At 40.0% G+C, this 19,789-nt stretch overlaps 3 protein-coding genes and 1 long non-coding RNA gene across 6 annotated transcripts; 2 read left to right on the top strand and 2 right to left on the bottom strand.

The window, feature by feature from the left end:
• Positions 1-444: 444 nt before the first annotated feature.
• Positions 445-6,408, bottom strand: LOC139206715 (uncharacterized). 3 transcript variants are annotated; one of them, XM_070836277.1, is made up of 8 exons: positions 6,239-6,408; positions 5,039-5,302; positions 4,243-4,551; positions 3,796-3,959; positions 3,593-3,691; positions 3,453-3,497; positions 1,900-2,067; positions 445-1,469 (listed from the first exon to the last, which is right to left on the bottom strand). In XM_070836277.1, the coding sequence occupies exons 1-7, from the start codon at positions 6,285-6,287 to the stop codon at positions 1,918-1,920; spliced, it is 1,080 nt and encodes a 359-aa protein (XP_070692378.1). In that variant the 5' UTR covers positions 6,288-6,408; the 3' UTR covers positions 445-1,469; positions 1,900-1,917. The 3 variants fall into 3 exon arrangements, with proteins under 3 accessions (XP_070692378.1, XP_070692379.1, XP_070692377.1); XM_070836278.1 differs by having other exon boundaries at positions 445-2,067; positions 3,796-3,956; XM_070836276.1 differs by having other exon boundaries at positions 445-2,067.
• A 2,331-nt stretch (positions 6,409-8,739) lies between these two features.
• On the bottom strand, positions 8,740-11,862 carry LOC139207515 (uncharacterized). The gene is made up of 8 exons (XM_070837251.1): positions 11,831-11,862; positions 11,652-11,694; positions 10,533-10,681; positions 10,234-10,366; positions 9,818-10,093; positions 9,417-9,722; positions 9,170-9,330; positions 8,740-9,082 (listed from the first exon to the last, which is right to left on the bottom strand). The coding sequence occupies exons 2-8, from the start codon at positions 11,689-11,691 to the stop codon at positions 8,855-8,857; spliced, it is 1,293 nt and encodes a 430-aa protein (XP_070693352.1). The 5' UTR covers positions 11,692-11,694; positions 11,831-11,862; the 3' UTR covers positions 8,740-8,854.
• Positions 11,863-15,593: 3,731 nt separating this feature from the next.
• LOC139206728 (uncharacterized) lies at positions 15,594-16,027 on the top strand. Its single transcript, XR_011585007.1, has 3 exons — positions 15,594-15,631; positions 15,720-15,850; positions 15,941-16,027. It is a non-coding gene; the product is annotated as an uncharacterized lncRNA (long non-coding RNA).
• Positions 16,028-16,636: 609 nt separating this feature from the next.
• LOC139207610 (uncharacterized) lies at positions 16,637-19,236 on the top strand. Its single transcript, XM_070837347.1, has 7 exons — positions 16,637-16,643; positions 16,802-17,086; positions 17,265-17,603; positions 17,708-17,889; positions 18,160-18,261; positions 18,356-18,454; positions 18,542-19,236. Exons 1-7 carry the CDS (start codon positions 16,637-16,639, stop codon positions 18,758-18,760), a joined length of 1,233 nt encoding a protein of 410 aa, XP_070693448.1. The 3' UTR covers positions 18,761-19,236.
• The last annotated feature ends 553 nt before the right edge of the window (positions 19,237-19,789 follow it).

Consider the following 19,789-nt stretch of genomic DNA (forward strand, 5'->3'; position numbering starts at 1 on the left):
CAAAGTTTTGGTTAGTTTATATTTTCTTTCTATTAACAGAGACATCTTAAATGCATAATGCTGTACATGCATTTCAGGCATTAATCCCTTGCAGTCCTACTTAAAGAACAAGGATGTAACCTTAGGAGAGGTTTTCAGGATCACTGCGGGTAACAAATGTGTCTACAAAGAATTTGTTGTTCTCTCGTACAGCAGACAAATTTATGGCTCTGTGTTTTTTCTTACAGCACAGAAAAGGCTCAGCTGTCTTTTAACTTCTGCTCAGTTGAGCTTCCTCTGTGAACTGGTTGGTATGGTGGGAAAGAATTTATGTGCTTGGATGAGCTGCTTGCTGGGTGATGACGTGTTGGGTGGGTGGTGCTTTTGGTGTCACAGAAATACGTAAATAAGTAAATTATGTTGTTTGTGAAGACTTGGAGTGGAACAGGTACAATTAAAACCATATAGCAGGATGTTGTCAGATTTAATGCATATGACTCCTAATACACTGACATACAAACACAACAATGCTCACTATTGTGTTCTTTAAAGGCTCCAGTTGGTGTTGAGATAAAACTCATCCCTACCCCACAATATATACACAAGTCATAAACTATGACATGCATTCCAAATCAATACACAATTAAAAATAAAATCACTGACATATAGCTGATGAATCGTAAAAGCTCTAAATATAGCTCTAGTGTACATGTGGGTGCCAAAATGGAGACTTGAAAGGCTGCAGCTGTACTCAGGTTTATGGCTCATATGTGTCTCAGTTCTCTTGTGATTTATAAATAGTTGATGTTACGTTTTTAAAGTAAGCTGTTCAAGGCACAATGTTGTCATGAGTGCAGTGCACAGGTGTTCTTATGCCTCTGTGTTCTCCATGCTCTTGAAAATATACACAAGAAATAAGAAATCGGTGCAGATTTCTACACTGTAATGTAATAACATTCAGATATGAGTGTGTGTGTGACTCACCGTCAGTATGAAGAGACATCTACAGCTCCTTTCAAGTTCATTCTCATTCAGAATCCACATTAAACTACAATGCAAGCATCAACTATTACAGAATCCCACAGGACAGGACAATATCTACTACTTATACTGAGAGCACTGTAGAAATAAGGCTACTTTAAGTTCATGCCTCCCTGGAAATGTTCAGTCAAGTTGGTCTGAGATAAATTATGTATTCCATACAGAACTGCAGGATGGAGAGAGCAGTTCACTAATAGTCCTTTGAGAAACATTTGAGCCAACTATGTTTAAGTTAGACCCATGAGGTAGAAAATTACAGCAAATAATACTCAGTTTCATGCACTTGCTTTTTTATAGAAAATTTCCTTTTCACCTCCGGCTTTGAATCTGTGATCCTCATCTCATCCTCTGCTCATCACGCTTTTGAAGGCTCTAAAGTTCCTAGTAAAGCTGACTTGGATGCAAAACATGTAATATTTTGCACAGTGGAACATTGGGGAATAAGCAGTCTGTGGAAGAACAGATATGTTGATGATTGAGAGTGTGTCTTTAAAAACTGTAGGTCCCTTAAAAACTGAATAAATGTTAAAAGAGTAGTTCAACATTTTGGGAAATGCACTTATTCATGAGAAGACTGATGCCACTTTTTGGTCTGTATGGTAAATTTGAAGCTATAGCCAGCAGCTAGACAACTTAAGCTTAGCATGAACACTAGAAACTAGGAGAAATGGGGGTCTCTGTGCAGAGTTAATATTTGTTTAATCCATAAAACATCTAAGTGTAAAAAGATGAAGGACCAGACTACGTCTTGACTGGGACATGTTGTCAGGCAGCCGGCAGACAGTCCACAAAGTCACTGGTGTATAAGTTTATTTTCCAAAATGTCAAACTATTTCTCTCATGTCCCACTAATGAATGGGTTCCCTAATTTGATTGTACCTTTGAAAATCAAGGCTCTCAGAGGAAGTTGAGTTTGTCTGAGGTATAAACATCACAGTAAGAGGGGTCTGAATTGAGAAGGGGAGCAGAGGGAAAAGTCATCCCCTTTAGTTCAAACTGCGGCGTAGGGACAGATGGAGCGTCTGCCTGCTCTGCTGGAGCTACAACCTGGAGAAGAAAAGACAGACATGTTCCTGTTTATCATTAAGTCACAATCAGGCTCTTATATTGTTGCAGAACTGCCTGAATTAAGTCTAAAACACAGATATTAGTTTCTGTAAATGTATATTCTGGTCAAATTATTGCCACGAATGTTTTGATGCATTATCATAAAGCATTTTTTGTATCATTAGTATAACAGTTAGTGTAATATATTAGCATTATAACTGAACAATCAAAATATACTGTTTCATTAGTTAGATGTTCGGCTGCACAATCAGTACAAAAGCCTTGCAACAAATTTGACCTTTTGGATGCTTAGTATGTTTACTTTTTGTTGATATGCTCATCCCTTCATATATGTACAGTAAAGAGTGTCAGCAAAGACCTTTGAACACAGACACAGACTGCAAGCTCCAAAACATCTACTGAGTTAAAGTAAAAGTCCCATATATGCTCATTTCAAAATTCATACTTGTATTTGGATGTCCTACTAGGACAGATTTACACGGTCTATGGTTTGTTTTCAAGGCCCGTCTGAATGCTCCGTTTTAGAGGAACAGAATCTGCGTGCTTTACTCTCGTCTAGACATCTTCGTGTTAATGGGAGACAGTCTTAGTGAGGAAAAACAATTAGGTGGATTCAGTAGGTTTTCAGTGGGCCTACTAAAGAGCTGGAGAAAGTCATATGTTCACCTGTTCTCCTTATGACATCACAAGATAAGCCAAATCCAAACAGTGTGTTTTCACAAACATTTACTGAAAAATGGAGAAGGAGAGAGGATGGTCTTTCCTCATAGTTTGGTGGTCCGAAGGCACACGTGGGACATATACTCATGTTGAGAAGACATTTAAAAGTGCATTTTGCATAATAAGGGACCTTTAACACCTGTCTGACATAGTGACCACTAAAACTGAACATCATGGGCTTCACGGGGCGGGGTTGTTGTACTGGACAACAACATTAGATTGGAAAAAATAAGCTACTCAATATGAATTGTAGAACGCAGTGTCAGTAGACACGGGCCTTATGGAAAGATTGTTTTATCAACAGGTAAATCGGTGTTAAGAGGCTTGTAACAATATTTTACATTGTGTGCTGCTAGGTAACATGGGAAATTACAGCACAAAACAACAATAGGCCATTGTTTTAAGAGTTTCCTAAAACTGATGGTCGAACAGTTGAGAAGTGAAAGCAAAAACCATACTCATATGCTTCTCCTTTTACATAAAGAAGGTAAGAGACAAAACTACATGACAAACAGAGTGACACCACTGACAGGGCTGACCTGCCACCAGTATTGTGGTCCACCAGTGATGAGAAATGTGAGGTTACAGGTACCCTGTGGAGTTCTGACAACTAGTTGCACTATGGAGCAACATTTTTAGCGTACCTCAGAATAAGCTGGCGGCACGTCCACAGGAGGAGGATTGTGTATCTGCAGAGTGAAACAACACATATTAGCAGAGTACAGGGAAGACAATAAACAGAGCTCAAGTGTTGAGACAATTATGAAATGCAACACACACTGACCAGCGGGCCAGTTGGAGTACAGGAAGGCTGAGGGGGGTAGTCCGTCTCCGAGGGCGGACTGAGCTCGTCTGGCCTCGGTCCAGCAGGCTCCCTGTCATACTGCAGTTTGAATGAAACAGAGACAAAGTGGGTTCACGTGATTTCAACAGCAGGATTTTTACTTGTACACACTCAAACAAGTGTCGAGGGCAGAATGTGCTCACCTCTTGGTAATGCACGGCAGGTTGAGGTTCGTCTTCAGCAGTCTCACTTTGGTCCTTTTTGGAGCTCTTCCCACTACAGCAGCACTTCACGCAACAACGGCAGCAAATTGCAGCGAGGGAAAGGCCAACGCCAATCCCAATGTAAGATGGTTCAAATTGTTCTGCTGAAATAATGAGTACACAGAAAGATTATTAAAAGAAAGAAGATAATGGAAATAATCATTAGTTGCAGACCTATTACCAGACCAGGCTGTGGGTTGTAGATATTAGTAAACAGGTACAGAATGTGTAAGAGAATAATAAGGTGGAAACACACCACTAATGAGGCAAACATTAGGTTTTTATGATTGAATTGAAACAAACAAAGCTAAAGGCTTTTTATGACAAGATGATATTTCAATAACACAGTCACCTTGACAATGATCAAAAAACACACAGTTTACTTACGCTCATCTACTTCCAGATTCACCACTAAGGCTGTATCGCCATTTGAATCTCTGACCTCATAGCGCCCTCTGCACGACGTTCTGATGTCCTCATTTAAAATCCCACATGGATCTAAGACGTCAAACTCGTTGCAAATCAACAGATCCACAACCCGCCACTGCAGCCTGCCTTTACGAACTATCTCTGCCTCCATCTCCGTCTGGCCGTGTTCACTTTCTGGGAAGAAGTAGATGTTGCAGGACTTTGATTCCAGATTAGAAGTGAAGCTGAAGATTTCACCTGGAGTCTTTGTATAGGACTTTGTGGATGCTGGAAGAGAGGACGCACAAATCAGAGCATATCAAAGTGATTCTCCTCCCAGAATCTTTTGAGTACCAAACACTCATCCAGGTGCTTGATGTAAGTTTTTAGTGTTCTACCAAGCCTTTAAAAAGTGACGAAATTGATTAAACTCAGTTGAAGAAGACTGTTGAGTCTTAACCATGAACAAGTTAATGCAAAGCATCGACACTAACGACACAACTTAAGTTGAGTATAAACACTATAGTCAAAAAAAGAAAATGAAACACTGTTTAGCTTGACCATTGTGTATTTTTGAGTTATGGGTTTGATATCTTTACCCATAAGGTCATGTAATCATAAAAAAACACAGTAGGACATTGACATTTTCGGTTGATGTACTTGTGTATTCGAACCTACAGTCAGTTTTTAGATGAATGACCAAGAAAAGACAACCACAGTGCCTTGGCAAACAGGAAAGGAAGGGAAATGAACTGAGACAAAGCAGGATCCTCACCTATGACATCAATGGTAGTTCTAGACAGTGCTCTCTGATTTTGGTCTCTTAGTACATAGCGGCCACTGTCTCTCTGGGTTAAATCAGACATTACAAAGAAGTAATCCACCACCTTCCGCCTACTGTCCTCTTTGGCTGGAGGGTCATTGTGTTTCCACAAGATTGTCACATCTGAGCTGTAACTAGGGGTGAACTCAATGGAATGGGCCATTGTGAGAAGCCTTATTCTGTATGTGCTCCCATACAGCTGATCATGCGAGAGGCCTACAAAAAACAGAAAAAGTTATTACCAAACATCATTTGAGCCCTTTTATGCAGTGTTTTTTTATTATTTGAACATGCTTGTATGAATTGATTACCTTATGTTTGACTAAAATAGCATATGTAAGAATGTCACTTAATTTAGCAATCTTTGATGATAAGCAAGATTAACTTTTTAATGGATGTACTGATGCATTATGTCACCATTATGTTATATCTAATAACTTATCTTTTCACCACTGCAGATGCTTATGACTGAGAAGGCTTACATAGGACTATTCAGACTTTATACTTCAGAAAGAGTACCAATACCACAATGCTAAAATACTTTGTTGGTCAGTAAGTAAGCCCATATGTACCTTTAGCTAAACTTTAAGTATTACCAATACAAGTGCTCATTATGTATCCCTTAAAAAGAGTTGCATTTTGAAGCAAATGGTCCCAAAAGTTGATCTAACAACAAAATGTGCATAAATTACTAATTTGTGTAACATAATAATGAGAAGAATGAGACATAAAACATAATAAAAAGAATTCTTCAAGACTTCGGGGTCTCTCCTCTGCTGTTTTGTTGCAGGACAAGTTATTAATATCATTAATGGAACACGACCTTACATAACTCATAACATCAGTGTGGGTATGCAGCGCATCTAATATATTATAAAGCATTATCTTGTAGGAGCTGATCAGATGTTTTGTATGTAGAATTAATGTAACTAGTACCGATGGCTGTTTAGTGAAACAAAAACTAAACATTTTTCCTCTGAACTGTACCGTGAGTGGGAGTGTCGAGTAGCATACACAGGAAATACTCAATTAGGCTTTTAAATAACACAAAAGTGTACATTTTATAAGAGCCACAAATTTTACTTACTCAACAGTCTTAGTCTTTACACTCAGGAAAACAGGTTATAATAATATTTTCTTACGATTACTCACCCATACCAACACAGGCACCCAGCAACAGCAACAGCAACATCATTATCATTTGCCGCGATTGAAAACACAAACAAGCTGGTCGTCGACCAGTTCAGCGCACGATGTGTTTACAGTTCATCAGCACTTTACTAATGAAATATCACTAATGGCTTCAAAACAGGCGCAATATTAACAAGGAGCCGAGCAAAGCATGTATTCTACAGTGTGCGGTTATTCCTGGCTCGCTGGGCCGGGGAGGAGGCTTTGTCTGGGGCCACCCGACAGGGCGTTACTGATGGTGGTGATAGTGGTGCGTTTAAGGACTGTCGGAAAGGACTGTGGTTCAACCGCACTTGAACTGGCTCTATCAGTAGGTCGGACCTCTGCTCTAACCTTGAGGGAAAAGTCAAAATATTCGTCCTTTTTTTTTTTCTTTAGCCGTGCTAGGGCTGCCCATGCCAGTCTGTCTGTCTGTCTGAAATATCTGAGCAACTGTGGAATGGATGGTGACAGCATTTATAGTCCACAGACAATGACTCCTAATGACTTTGATGATCCCCTGACTTTCTGACTTTCCCTCAAGTGCCACCATGAGGCTGGCATTTGCGGTTTTGAGTTTTATTGGGTGGGTGGAAATGAAATTTGTTACACATGTTCATGTCCCAAGACAAAAACAAGCTTCTTACTAGTCACCTTTTACAGCCTCTAGCTGTGTTTATAGTTACACTCTTGTAAACTAATTTCACTCAAACTTTCCAACTTGCAGATTTATCAGTTTTCTAGTATTGTAAAGTTCTTTTTTCCTAAATATAATGTTGCTTTGAGGTGGTGACATTGAAGCGTTTTACTTCAGGTGCTTGCATTTACGCTTCAACAATCCTGAAAGTGGTGTTCACTTGTGAGGACATCTTGCTGAAAAAAACATCCAAGTATCACAAACTTTTGTTTCCCACAGAGCTTATTTTCTGCAAGAATCCAAAATCCAATGGAAAAAACCCCACTAGCATTTTGTCAAGGGAACTGGGGCGTTGGCCTACAATAAAACAATATCCCTGCAGCCCTCTACACCAGCAAACTAATTACATCAGCTTTGGATTTGGTGGTAATACGGGAATGTTAGGATGCTAACACGCTAACTAAGGACTTTATTAAAGGAGTAAACCACCAATTTTACGCATGGAAATCAGTTTACGTACTATGAGGAGTACTACTCAGTCTGTGAAAACATCTCCTGTAGTTTTATCAAATCTGAGAAAATAATCCCTGATGATGTCACAGTGATGTCAGGGTTGTCAGGGTTATCACGGACTGAACTCGACACTCATTTATGTATGTTTTTTTATTGCCATACATAGCAACCCTTTGTAGTTGTGTTTTAAATGCAATTTTATACTACATTACATTGATAGCTAACAAAAAACAAACTCCAGTTTACAAATGAACACAAAAAGATACAGATTGTAACAGTTTCCCGGTGTAGGACTTACAGTTTTACAAAGCATAGCATAAATACAAAAATCTAATTTCTAAAAATGTAAAGATAAAAGCTACAGAGGCATTCATAAATGAAGGCTGAAGGCACAAGAAGTAAAGCTGATAAAAAAAAATGGCTTAAATTGCTGAGTGTGGTGTTTTGACCGCCATAAGTGCTGAGATTGGTTAAACTTCATTTTCCAAAATCTCTAAAATCTAATACATAGATTTACTTACAGTCCCCTTTGTAGCACCATATCTGCCACCTTTGATATCTTTGGCAGCAGGAGAAAGGCAAAGTAAACATAGATGTGTAAATTATACACTCTCAACGTAAGCTAAACTTGTGGTCTAATATCACACAGACATCCCGATAATGGCAGTCCACCTCTGAAACGCACAGCTTTAAAGGTCCCATATTCTGCTACTTTTAAATTCTTTACTTGGAGGTCCTACGAGAACAGGTTTACATGGTTTAATGCTCAAAGAAAACACATTATTCTTCTCATAACAGACATGGCTGCTCCATCTGAACACTTCGTTTTGGAAGAACAGAACTGTCTGCTGCTTTGCTTTAGCCTCCAACATCTTCATGTTACTGGGAGCTTATGTTAGTGAGGGAAAAACAATGTCAGACAGTGAGGGGGAGTCAGGAGGTTTTCAGCGGGCAGGACCCTCGGCCTGCTGAAGGGATGGAGGAGGTCACATGATTAACAGATCCTCTTACATACATATTTATGTTGAGAAGACATTAAAAAGTGCTTTTTGCATAATATGGGACCTTTAATTCAAGAACTATTGAGTGAGCTTTATTCTTCCTTACCTGAGAAAAAGGAGGGAAAAATGGCCAAATTTAGGAAATGTCCCAATACTGTAAGCATTTGTAGGAACAGACTTAAATGACTTCATATCCACATATATCTACTACAACCTTACAACCAATCTAGAGTTATCAAAAGTTAACTGATAAAAACCCATTTATACTGGTGCTGGGATCAAACTTTGAACACACCATATTTGTATGTGTGTTTATATTGAAAGAAAGAGGATATCCCACACTCTAACTTAACAAAAGAATGAATGGCCAATCTTCTTTATCATGATTCCCCCCAATAACTGACTTCCCGTTGTTTGCAGAATGCCGGCGCGCATCTATATTTCACCTCACACAGTATTTCTGCCTCCTGTTTCCCCTCTACAACTCTCCCATGCACCCTGGGGAGGCACCTCACAGTTTGAAAACCTTTGAATAACACCTGCCGGTGCCTCAAGGGAGGTAGTTTCAGGTTCTGCAGAAACAGCCACTGGAGGAACCTGGGGTTTCATTGGTTGATAAGAGCACGCTGGACCAGGTGTGGCAGAGTATGTTGGGCCTGCAGGTTGGTTCTGATCCTGCAAGTGGAGAGTGGATACTGAAGTAAAATTAATAACAGATATTATAAACAGTTGGTCTGAGTGCCCACTATAAGAAGTACTTACATGGTAATACACAGCAGATGCTGCAGCAGTCTGAGGAGCAGGCTGGTCCTTTTTAGAAGAGCTCTTTTTACAACAGTATTTTTTCACGTAGCAACTGCACAAAACCACCGCGACGACAATAATAATAATAGAAATAACATAAACAAATGTAGGAAGATGTTCTGTAAGAGAAGAAGACGGATGCGGCGTGTTAGTTTGAATCAACAGTGACAGTTTATTCATACATTTTACCTGTGCTGTTGCTCACCGCGGATTACCTCCACCTTCACAGCCTGGGCCAGGTTGCCTTGCGGATCTCTGAACTCAAAGGAGCCAAAGTCTGTGTTTTCCACAGGATCAATCGCTATGCCATTATGCACGACCCCAATCCTCCCTTTAAAATGTTTAGGCCCTGACATCCCGTCATCTTCTGTGACAACTTTGCCGTCCTTCATCACTGTAGTTCCTTCTGTTTCCCCCTCAGGCAAAAAAGTCACAGTCCACGGCGCAACGACCCAAGGATTTTGGATGACAAGCTTCTCGTTCACCTTTGCAACATAACGCTTTTGGTTCACTGTGTGACAAAGAGATTATTATATGAGAAAATGTAATCAGATACACAGCAGTCTATAAGCTTACATGCAGCTTCAATCAAGTTCCTGACATCACCTGTTACTGTGAACTGTATCCTGAACAGTAAGGCGTTGTCTTTGTCTCGGAAGTTGTAGTAGCCGCTGTCTGCCTGAGTGACACTGGAAATCTCCCAGACATTACCCCTCATCTGTCCTTTGCTTTCCTTATGGATCTGAGGGTCCGTGCGATTCCACAGGACCTTTGGCTGGTCCACACTTTGACTAGGAGTGAACTCCAGAAATTCGGTCCGATCAGGAGCATGGAAGAAGTATTTAGCACCATAATCTGTCTTGAACGTCCTGTCGACACATGCTAAAAAAAATACAGATGGACAAAAAACAAGGTGGACGTATTTTGGAATACTGCACATAGGTAATAGAAATACCTGTTTCCACCAGTGTTTCCTGATGTACTAAAGCCTTTACATGTGCAATACAGTGTAACGTTCTCACCCATAATCTTCAGTTTGATGATGTCATGTGGTCTGTCCTCATTAAATGAGATGGAAAACATTCCTTCATCTTGTTCAGTCAAATCTTTAAAATAAATTGTACCATGGGAAACTATGATGCGTGGGTCTTTTACCTGAATCAGTGAACGACACAAATGCATTTATTCAGGACACAGACCATTCTCATTGCAGTCTCATTCGAAATCTGGTTTGCTCTGACTAGAACAGAGGGCAACATGTGTTATGTACAGATCTTGCCATCCATGGACGTCATGATTATATCAGTGATAGGCTGCTCACCTCCCCATTATCCATCAGTAGTCTCTTGGATCCTTGATTATTCGGAGTTAAGTATATCTGTCCATTGAAAATAGGTGGTGCATAATCATGTGGCAAGAACAAACCACGGCCGTAGCACGCATCTTTTAATGTCACACCAGCAGACGAACCTTCAACCAGAAAGATACAAGTGCAGAAGAGATAGATGGAGGGAACGTTAATGCCATTCATTTCCCATCTGAAGTGGATTTTTTTTGGGGGGGGACATACTGTAAGGAACTTTAATAAATATCATCAGATAAAACATCTTCAACTGCCCTCTACGGGGGGTGTGATTTTCAAGAAATTGAGATGAACTGGCCTTTAAAGAGGCCTCCCAGAACAGAAAATGAGTTTGAGTGCCATATAGGTATGCTGCTCCCCATTAATACATTCTGACTTTCTTAATGCTGGTGCCACACCGCATCCACTATCCCAGTATCTCCATTCTTTGCACATCTGTCCCTTCACCTGTTAATCACTTTCAACAAAAAGCTGAACAGTGACCAGTCTATTCCACATGACAACCGAACTTCTTAACTAAATAAATGAATTAACAAAAAGGTCATATACATAGAGAAGCACAGGCTATCCATGAATAACTTTATAAATAAAGAATAAATGTAAACGCACGAAGACAAAGCAAATAAAGCATTAACTAGGCTTTGACTCTGAAATCGTGTTTCATTGAAATTTACTGCATTTAATTAAACTAACCCTTAAAAGCCTAATTTGTTTATTTTAATGGGATATGTTTGCACCAAGAAGTTACAGTAGAAATGGAGGGAAGGGGTGTTGGTGGCTTTTTTTCTGATTCATTTGATCTTGATTACAAAAACACCTAATTGTACATGTAGCCAACACTAAACCTACCGTGAACACATTTTTAACACTGCAGTTGCTGCAGCAGCGCACAGCTTTGCACGCAAAAGGACACAGTTGGGATGATTCGCATATTTGCACACCGTCATATCACAGAGTTCACAGTTTTGTGGAGCACAAACTTCGGTTCAAACGATAGAAAAGCTGCAAAGTTAAATGAAAGAGCGGATTAAAGCTGCATCGTTCCTCTTTTGAGAGAATGCGTGAGGTTATACTCACCAAATAAGATGCAGCACACAGTCATGGACAGTAGTAACATGTCCTGAGAGAGAAGAGAGCCTGTTACATGTTAACGATCATGTCAGCGTTCACAACGTTTCTCTAAACCCAAAGAGGACAAAACTCAACACCGAGCACAACTTTTAGCACAACTGACAGACCAAAGGTTGTCCACTCACTGCAAAAGTGGTTTCCTGGTGGTGGTCGAGTTTGTGCGTTTCTGCTTCAGGACTGAAGAGAAAACTGGGCGAGGCTTCTTTTGCTTCCTTCGCTTCCTTCATACTCTGATGCGCAGTAGCTGCGCCTCATGTGCGCAAACTGCACACATACAGTACATAGGCCTATAGTCTGTAAAGGTGTTACGTGTGTTGTGGCCTCAAGATCGATCTATAATTTAAGGCACTCGAAAGAAATGAAATGTTTCGTTTACATAAGAAAACAGTCAATTTCTGATTCTAATTTTTGCTTTTTATTCTGGTGAAATCTGAGTTTTTTTTCACCACTTAAGACCACAATAAACAATTCAGAGGCAAAATCACCATGTGATTGAAATGCTAATAATAGTGCCAAAACTAGTGCCCTACAGTCCCACCACAGACAGTAAAAATGTTGGCTCATGTCAGCTCCTTTGTTGTGCACACTTGAGGTATTAATTGCAATTGAAGAAAAAAGCTTTCCTATTAAGTGAGAAGACCTTTTTAAGGACCTGCTAAACTGTCTCACTGAGATACTGTATGTTCACAGATCAGCCAAGTTGATGAACATGCAGACATCAGGTCACATGCTTCATAAGGAAATGTAACATTTTTGGCGTTTCTCTGCTCTTTGGGGGGCTGTACAAGTGTTTGTTGGAGCCTCTGATGTTTTGATTGGTAGATAAATAAGTGAAGTGAAACTCACAGTTTCAGCACTGATCCTAACGATCAAACCTGCTCTTACTCCTGGAAAAAAAGTATTCAAATCCTTCACATAAGTAAAAGTAATAGGATACTGCAATATAAAAAACTTCTTACAAGTAAGGGTCCTGCGAAAATGTCACTAGTTAGTATTGCACCTAAAAGCAACTAAATTAAAAGCACTAATAATTTTTGGTGTTATTATTACTATTATTATTACAGGTGTGTTGAGTTAGAATTTAATATGACCATAGAATGTTTCAGGCCTTCTCAAATAAAGTTAGTCTCTCATTATGAGAGTGAACAGAATATGTCAATCTGACCTCCACAGACGTGGCTTCTCCTGTATTGTTTTGTGAAGCAGATAGACAGAATGTACCAGACAGACCTTGATTGTAGTGCTTTTGTTGTACAAAACATATTCTGAAGTTAATCAGAAATGGTTACGTACTTTATGATATCCAACAAGCATTTAAACATGAGATGTTTGGAAACAGAACAGAAACAGGACAGGACACACCAGAGGGACACACACACGAGAGGGAGCTCCTCTGACCGGCCCCCCTGGGGTCTGTCATGAGCCCTGCGCTGCGAGTACTTTACCTGTGACCTGTGACCAGAATAAACTGCTTGTGAGACCAGACTGAAAACCTCCGTTGAGTTCTTGAGCTGCCAATATAAGAACCGGAGGTGCATGAATGTGTATATAGTATTTGATGTCACATTTTAACAAACTGAGCTAACTTTACTGGTAGTTTGCTCTAAAACAATATATTACATTTTATAAATGCATAATTTTTTTTGTATGTAAAATCCCAGTATTGTTAATTATACCTGCCAAATAAATGCTGGGGAGTACAAAGTACAATATTTCCCCCAGAATTATGGTGCAGATAGACTTTATTGATCCCCCGTAGGGGGAAATTCACATATTACAGCAGCAACAGAGGTAGGGGCAAGATAAGCAGTAATAGAAATAAAAAGAAATAAAATAAGCAACAGTAGCAAAATAAGCAATAGTATATAAATATATATTGTAATGATAATAAATAAATATTTACACTATGAACATAAATGTACAGTATGGAGAGGTATATGAAAGTAAGTAGTAGCATTAAAATAGCATTGAATGGAAATACTAGAGTGAAGTACACATAGGCTACCTCAAATCTGTACATTAGTACAGTAAAAAGATAATGTTTACATGTGAGCATCTGTGCTCCTTTTCTTGTAAATTCCTGAGCACATTTTAGGTTTAATCTCGGCACACAGCTCATCCAGAGAATCCCACTTTGTATGTGTGCGCGCTCTCTTGCGCTAATAGCGTATCCATACACAGGGACTGCCAACAATCACGCAACATGTGGTGCATCTTACGTAAAGGCTGCTGAGAATAAGATCTACTGTCGCCATAACTAAAAGAAGGAGACCAATGCTCATGCGCGCTCTGCGGAGGACGTTGTTATCCTCTAATCCACATTTCACATAAACATTCCTACAAATCCAGCTGGATTTATTCTTCACACATCCTGCAGGTGAGTTCAGATGAGATGCGTCTCAGACTATGTGATCATCTGCACATGATGGATGATTTGCGGCCTAACTGTCCGCTGCATCGCTGTAAATGCTGCTCATCTGCTGGGAAACATGTTTGACACCAGAGTGGACATGACTTCAGACAGAAGACAGACCTGTGAGTGTATTGATGTTTTTATGATGGACCCAGAGCCGAAACATTACCACAGTTGTCTGTGAGCTCCCCCTTGTGTGGCTGCTTGATTGATGGTCGCATGTCCCGCAGCTCGCAGGCTCGCTTTCAGAGGAGGGTGGGCATGAATGATAATCTCCTGTGTGTCACCTCTGTCCACTGTGTTTGTGTGTGAAACAAGCTGGTCTGTTTTCTCAGGAGAGAAGATGTCCTCCTGTGTCCTACTCACGGCCCTTTTTACCCTTCCTTTTGCTGTGGGTAAGTTCTTTATTGTCATTTTGGTACCATTTTAAATTAAGACATCCGTTTTACATTTTATAAGGTGTAATTAATGGCTTAAATTATTGTTAATCAATACTTAACCAATGCTTTCTACATATGCCTCTCCTAAGCAAAATAACTGGGTTGCCAGGTTGTGAAAATCCTTTTAAATGGTGTGTATCCTGTTTTATGTAGCAATGATGTGGATAACCATTCAACTAGCCATCACTTTTTAATACAAAGTACAGTTTTCATAATGTTAATAAAGTCATCATTAAAGAGGCACAGATCTGTCATGAGCAATCATAAAGGCAAATGCAGTTATGAAAATCATTACTACAAGGTTCTTAACAAAGTCTGTCAGTCCGCAGTTGTAAATGTTAATTAGTTGTTGATAAATAGATCATGATCCAGATGAACTGCAGCTCTTTCCCAGAAAGTCAGAGGCCACATGCAGGTCTGTATTTCCCCAAAACAAAGTCAGGAAAAAAGTGGCACTCCACATTCCTCAGTCTACTGACTATCAATGAAATTTACTCAAAAGATGAACACATGAGGTGATTCTTTTTCTGTTTTTAACCTTGGAAGTACCACTTTTTCCTGACTTTCTTTTTTTCTCTTTTAAATCAATATGACATGTAGCAGGTAGAAATTGGCTGAGAGGGAGCTCTGACTGATAGGGAAGTTCATCACATTGTATAGCTTGAAATCAACAACAGTGAAAACTAACCCAGTTTTTGAAATTTTCAAAAAGCATGAGTTCACAATGTTCTTTACTTGCTCATCAAGACAAATGATCAAATACGCTGAGATTTACAGCTCTAGACTGAATAAGTTTTAGGATGTTTTGGGACATCCAACTTTTAATATTAGTGAGCATGTTTAGTAACAAGGTTGTTAGTGTCATTGGAATAAGGTGGAACGTAAAGCTGTGTATCATCTGCATAATAGTGACAGAGAACATATGCATATATGTATAACCTGATTTAGAAGGAATCATGCATATCAAAAATGTAAGTATAACAAAAATGAAATGGGTATGTAAGGTCTAAGCATTGTTCTGAAGAGGATTGATAATTTCAATTCTGCTCTCCACACAGGTTGGGTCTTACCGGGTGAGTAACATGCCAGATTTTATCACATGTCCTTCACCTACAAAACATATTATCTCAAGAGTTTTACAAATTTTTTCCACTTCAACAGTTGAAAGAGAAGAAGTCCAGGTGGTGTGTGCCGGGAAGGAATTTCGTTTACCTGTGTACTCCACTTCCAGAATGGTGACTTTTACACCAAGCTCTGAGGGGCCGAGGCGTGTCCTGTTGGACAAAACTGTTGTGAGTGGAAGTGTGTCACTGATTTTGGTTTTTTTTCTTTCGTTTGCCTTGTGTACAGATTTCCCCAACCTATTTACTGTACAACTGCAGGTAAAGAACCCAAGGTTCGAGTGGACCAGAGATAAAATGTTAGTCCTCAAAGAAGTGACTCATGATGATCAGGGACTTTACGCCATCAAACTGTTCTCTGGATTCACCTATGAGACTGTTCGTTTGACTGTTTCAGGTACAATAGTTTCCTTGTTTTTTTCACAATGTATCACCAGTGTCTTTTATCGTCTTGAAATTAAAGTAAAAGTAAGTGAAAAAGTATCAAAATTGAAAGTATTTGCCCTGGAAAAAGGGCTGTAGTAACTAAAATTTAAAACAGCAGCACATCACTGTTGCAGCTGGTCAAGGAGGATCAACATTTAATAACTACCTTTTATACAGTTAGGTAGTCAAGTCCAGTGGTTCCCAGTTTAGGGGTCAGGCCCCCTCCTGAGAACACAAAACAAAGTTCTGCTACATAAATGTGTATTCATTTTGCGACTTTTCTCTAATATTTGCTTTGTTGTGAAATATTGGATCATTTTACCCCTTTAGACCTTGAACAGTTATTTGAATGAAAACATCTGAGAAGTTTAGTGGGGAAATATGTCTTTGATTGAACTGCTAAAAAAGGTTAGACTTCTGACATACAAGAGAGGCCACCAAATAGACTGTGTTTCTTTGTAAGTGGTGTCAAGTCAAAAATGTTGAGAATTCCAGTTTTAATCGCATATTTTACGCTCATCATATACTCTCATGCAAAGTAATTAGCAACTACAACTTTCAGTGTAGTGGAGTAAAAAGAATAAAACTTTCCTCTAAAATGTAGGAAGTATAAGTTACCATGAATATTGAGTAAATCTACTTAGCTGCTTTGCATTGCTGCTGATCATTCTCTCTGCCTCTACCTCATCCCTTCAGAGTGCATTAAGTCTCACTACAGAAACTACGGGGAGAACTATGAACACAACATCCCTGAAAATGGCTCCGTGTTGGAGTTTTATCCTCGGGGTGCTCCACCTGAGGCCATGCCAGTTGTACTGTGGAACCGCACAGATCCTGAAACCAGCAATTCGGGCCGGGGGCGACTTCTGAGGAGTGGGAAGGTCTGGGTGGCCGAGAGAGTGACCCAAGCGGATCAAGGGAACTACACTGTGAAAGACAGCAAGGGGAAGGTCTTGTCCCGCAGCACCCTCACTGTCCGCGGTGAGCAGAGACAGAAGAAGGGGTTTTAAGAAGCTGACTGGTGATTTTTTTTAACTTCAGGATTCTGTCAACTGTAACATATATATATTTTTTATCTTTCCCTTTCCATCTGATACCCTCACATTTCCATCATTCTCCACTTCTCTCTCTGCATTCATGATCCTGCATATGGACGCAGGCCACTCCTTCAATGTCACCCGCTTTACCAAGGAGTCTCTAAACCTGCCCCTCTTTCTCCCTATTCCTCATGCCCACCTCATTTTTACCCCCACCCGCTATCCTGATGAATCCTCTTTGGGCCCTTTTGATCCCAAGCCCCCCCGTGGCCCTGTGCAGCTGATCCGCGAGGGCCACATAACTGACCACGACATGCGCTACAGGGGTCTCATCTCACTTGGCAGGAATGGCACCATCAATGAGGTTATCATAGCACGGCTGACCTCCAGGCATGATGGGGTGTATGAAATCAGAGACGGGGATGGCAACCTGGTATCCTCCACCTTATTGCAGGTCATCGGTGAGCGCCAGCTTGTTGTTTGTCAAAATGTTTTTTATTTTCTTATTTTTTTATCGGAATTCTTTGCTTCCTCACCGTCATCTCTGTGTCTCTACTCTCCCCAGAGAAGGGAGGCAGGTGGCGAGCACTTCTCAAGTCCATCACTGTCCCCTCTGGCATGTTTGTATCACTGGCTGGTTTCATCCTCTTCATGAAGAGATACCCCAACTGCAGCCTGTCACAGATCATCGCTGGCCTCAGAGCAAACCGCACGCCACCAGCCAACCCTCCCAGGGTCAACATCCAGGTGAGGAAATCGGAAGAACCTTGTTTAGTGATCTTCTGGCTGAGATAGCTGTGCAGGTTGGAGGATTGTTTTCATGTTCTAAAAGTAAATCTGGTCTTTGCTCTGTTTAGTGCTTAGTATGTTTGGTAGTTACATAGAAGATTTATTACTGTTTTTAACTTCAGGTTATTTTGATTTCAGCATGTTCTTCAGCAAAAAGAGGGAATACAAAGAATTCTGCATGATTCATAATTGAGTTCTATGTGTGTCTGTGTATGTTTGTTTGTGCAGGACTACAGCCAGCCCAGCCCTCAGCCCGCAGCCTTCTACAGTCACTGTCAGCAGCCTGGAACACCAAGAAAATGGACTCCAAGAGCCAGTCCTACTCATAATGTAAGACTGATCAACTGAGCTTAACGACTTAGCAGGGTTTGTCTCTTTGCTTGAAATTGTTAAATTGCATTGAGTAGTACATTTGGATTTCCAGGGTTACAGTCCTGTTAGGGTAGGAACCCCGAGAGCTCACAACCAGGAAGCTCACAGATTGGCAGCTGAGAACTCCCCAACTCATAATGCAACTGCTGAGGTAATACTACACTTCAGATGGGAGTAGTTGTGCATCATAGATTGAGGTATTTCTGAAACACAATGTTTTCATTCCTCGTCCCAGCAGGACACATCTAATGAGGAAGAAAGACGGATTTCCTTTTCGGTGCCCGGGGCTTCAGACTGCCTCCACTCTTCTGAGGAATGTGTCCAATTCAAGATCAAGAAAAATAAAGACAAAGAAAGATCAAACAACTCACAAGAGTACTTTTCCACACTGCCACTAGACGTGGACAGCTCTGAGTCCTGCAGTGTTTACACTTCGGACAAACTGAACTTCTTATGAAACTGAGAACTGGAGCTGAATGAGGAGCTGAAGAAATGCAAGGCATGGAGAGGCTACAGTATAGGATTCTCAGATGGAGTGAAGCTGTTGTGGAAAAGAAAGACTTCACCTGTGCCTTTTGCATCTTAGCCTAGTTTTAATGATTTGATATCAATATTGCATGTCATTTACATGTGATTCTAATGAATCTGAAGCATGAATTGAGCATTAGCCTATCTAATATTACATATTTCTTGACACTGTTGATGGTGCTCCTGAAATCTCCTGCTGTTATCTACCTCTAGACCCTCAGGACCAATATGATCTGCACTGTATTTACTGGGTGTTGGTAAGTGTATGTTTGTGAGAGTACTGTAATCTCTAGGGCTATGTAGAAATTAGAGTGACACAAATGTTTGCAAAAGGGATTTCTTACATAATGTACAGTAACAGAGAGTTAGCTGATGTGTTTTTCTCCATCCATCATGTTAACCATTCCTGACTGCAACAGCATGTAATTATCATATTAAATGTCTGTCTGCAGTTCATTGATTTTTTTTCAGTGATGTAGTGTATTTACCCTCAAGGTAATTCTAATACTACTTTTGTGAAATGTAACATGTTCCACCAAATATTGCAATAACCTATTAGTCTGTTAGTCTGTGTACAGGATGATATCTTATCACCAAATCAAAGAAAAGAGGTTGGACTGCTGCTGTGATATTTTTGCATTATCAAAATGTCATCTCTCAAAAAATAAAATGCATCTTTAACACACATTTGAGCTGTAACTATTGATTGTTGCCATCATTTTTTAAATGGATTGCTTGCACATAAATTGTCAGGAAAAGTGAGAAATGTCCATCACGCACTCAAATGTCCATGTGCACGAGTCAAAAACTCTGAAATATTCAACTCCTTCAAATGTTAACCTAAAAAATCAGCTTATGGTCACAATTTAAAAGTTGTTAACAGATATCATTTCCACCTGTCCCCTACCTCTACCTTTTTATTGCATTGATCAGGGCACTGATATGATTCCGGCGGTAG

The sequence above is a fragment of the Pempheris klunzingeri genome, chromosome 9, assembly GCF_042242105.1.
Source record: "Pempheris klunzingeri isolate RE-2024b chromosome 9, fPemKlu1.hap1, whole genome shotgun sequence".
Classification (NCBI taxonomy): Eukaryota; Metazoa; Chordata; class Actinopteri; order Acropomatiformes; family Pempheridae; genus Pempheris; species Pempheris klunzingeri.

Bases quoted from the DNA above. Each gene is read 5' to 3' on its own strand.
- LOC139206715 (XM_070836277.1), bottom strand. From the start codon at position 6,287: ATGATAATGATGTTGCTGTTGCTGTTGCTGGGTGCCTGTGTTGGTATG. The intron at 5,303-6,238 runs GTGAGTAATCGT...TGTTTTTTGTAG, and splicing joins GGGTGCCTGTGTTGGTATGG to GCCTCTCGCATGATCAGCTG. The intron at 2,068-3,452 runs GTACGCTAAAAA...TTTCTTCTCCAG, and splicing joins TGCCGCCAGCTTATTCTGAG to GTTGTAGCTCCAGCAGAGCA.
- LOC139207515 (XM_070837251.1), bottom strand. From the start codon at position 11,691: ATGTTACTACTGTCCATGACTGTGTGCTGCATCTTATTTG. The intron at 10,682-11,651 runs GTGAGTATAACC...TTCTGGTTGAAG, and splicing joins TGTGTGCTGCATCTTATTTG to GTTCGTCTGCTGGTGTGACA. The intron at 10,094-10,233 runs GTGAGAACGTTA...TATTTTTTTTAG, and splicing joins CATCAAACTGAAGATTATGG to CATGTGTCGACAGGACGTTC.
- LOC139207610 (XM_070837347.1), top strand. The intron at 17,087-17,264 runs GTGAGCAGAGAC...ATATGGACGCAG, and splicing joins CAGCACCCTCACTGTCCGCG to GCCACTCCTTCAATGTCACC. The intron at 18,455-18,541 runs GTAATACTACAC...TCGTCCCAGCAG, and splicing joins CTCATAATGCAACTGCTGAG to GACACATCTAATGAGGAAGA.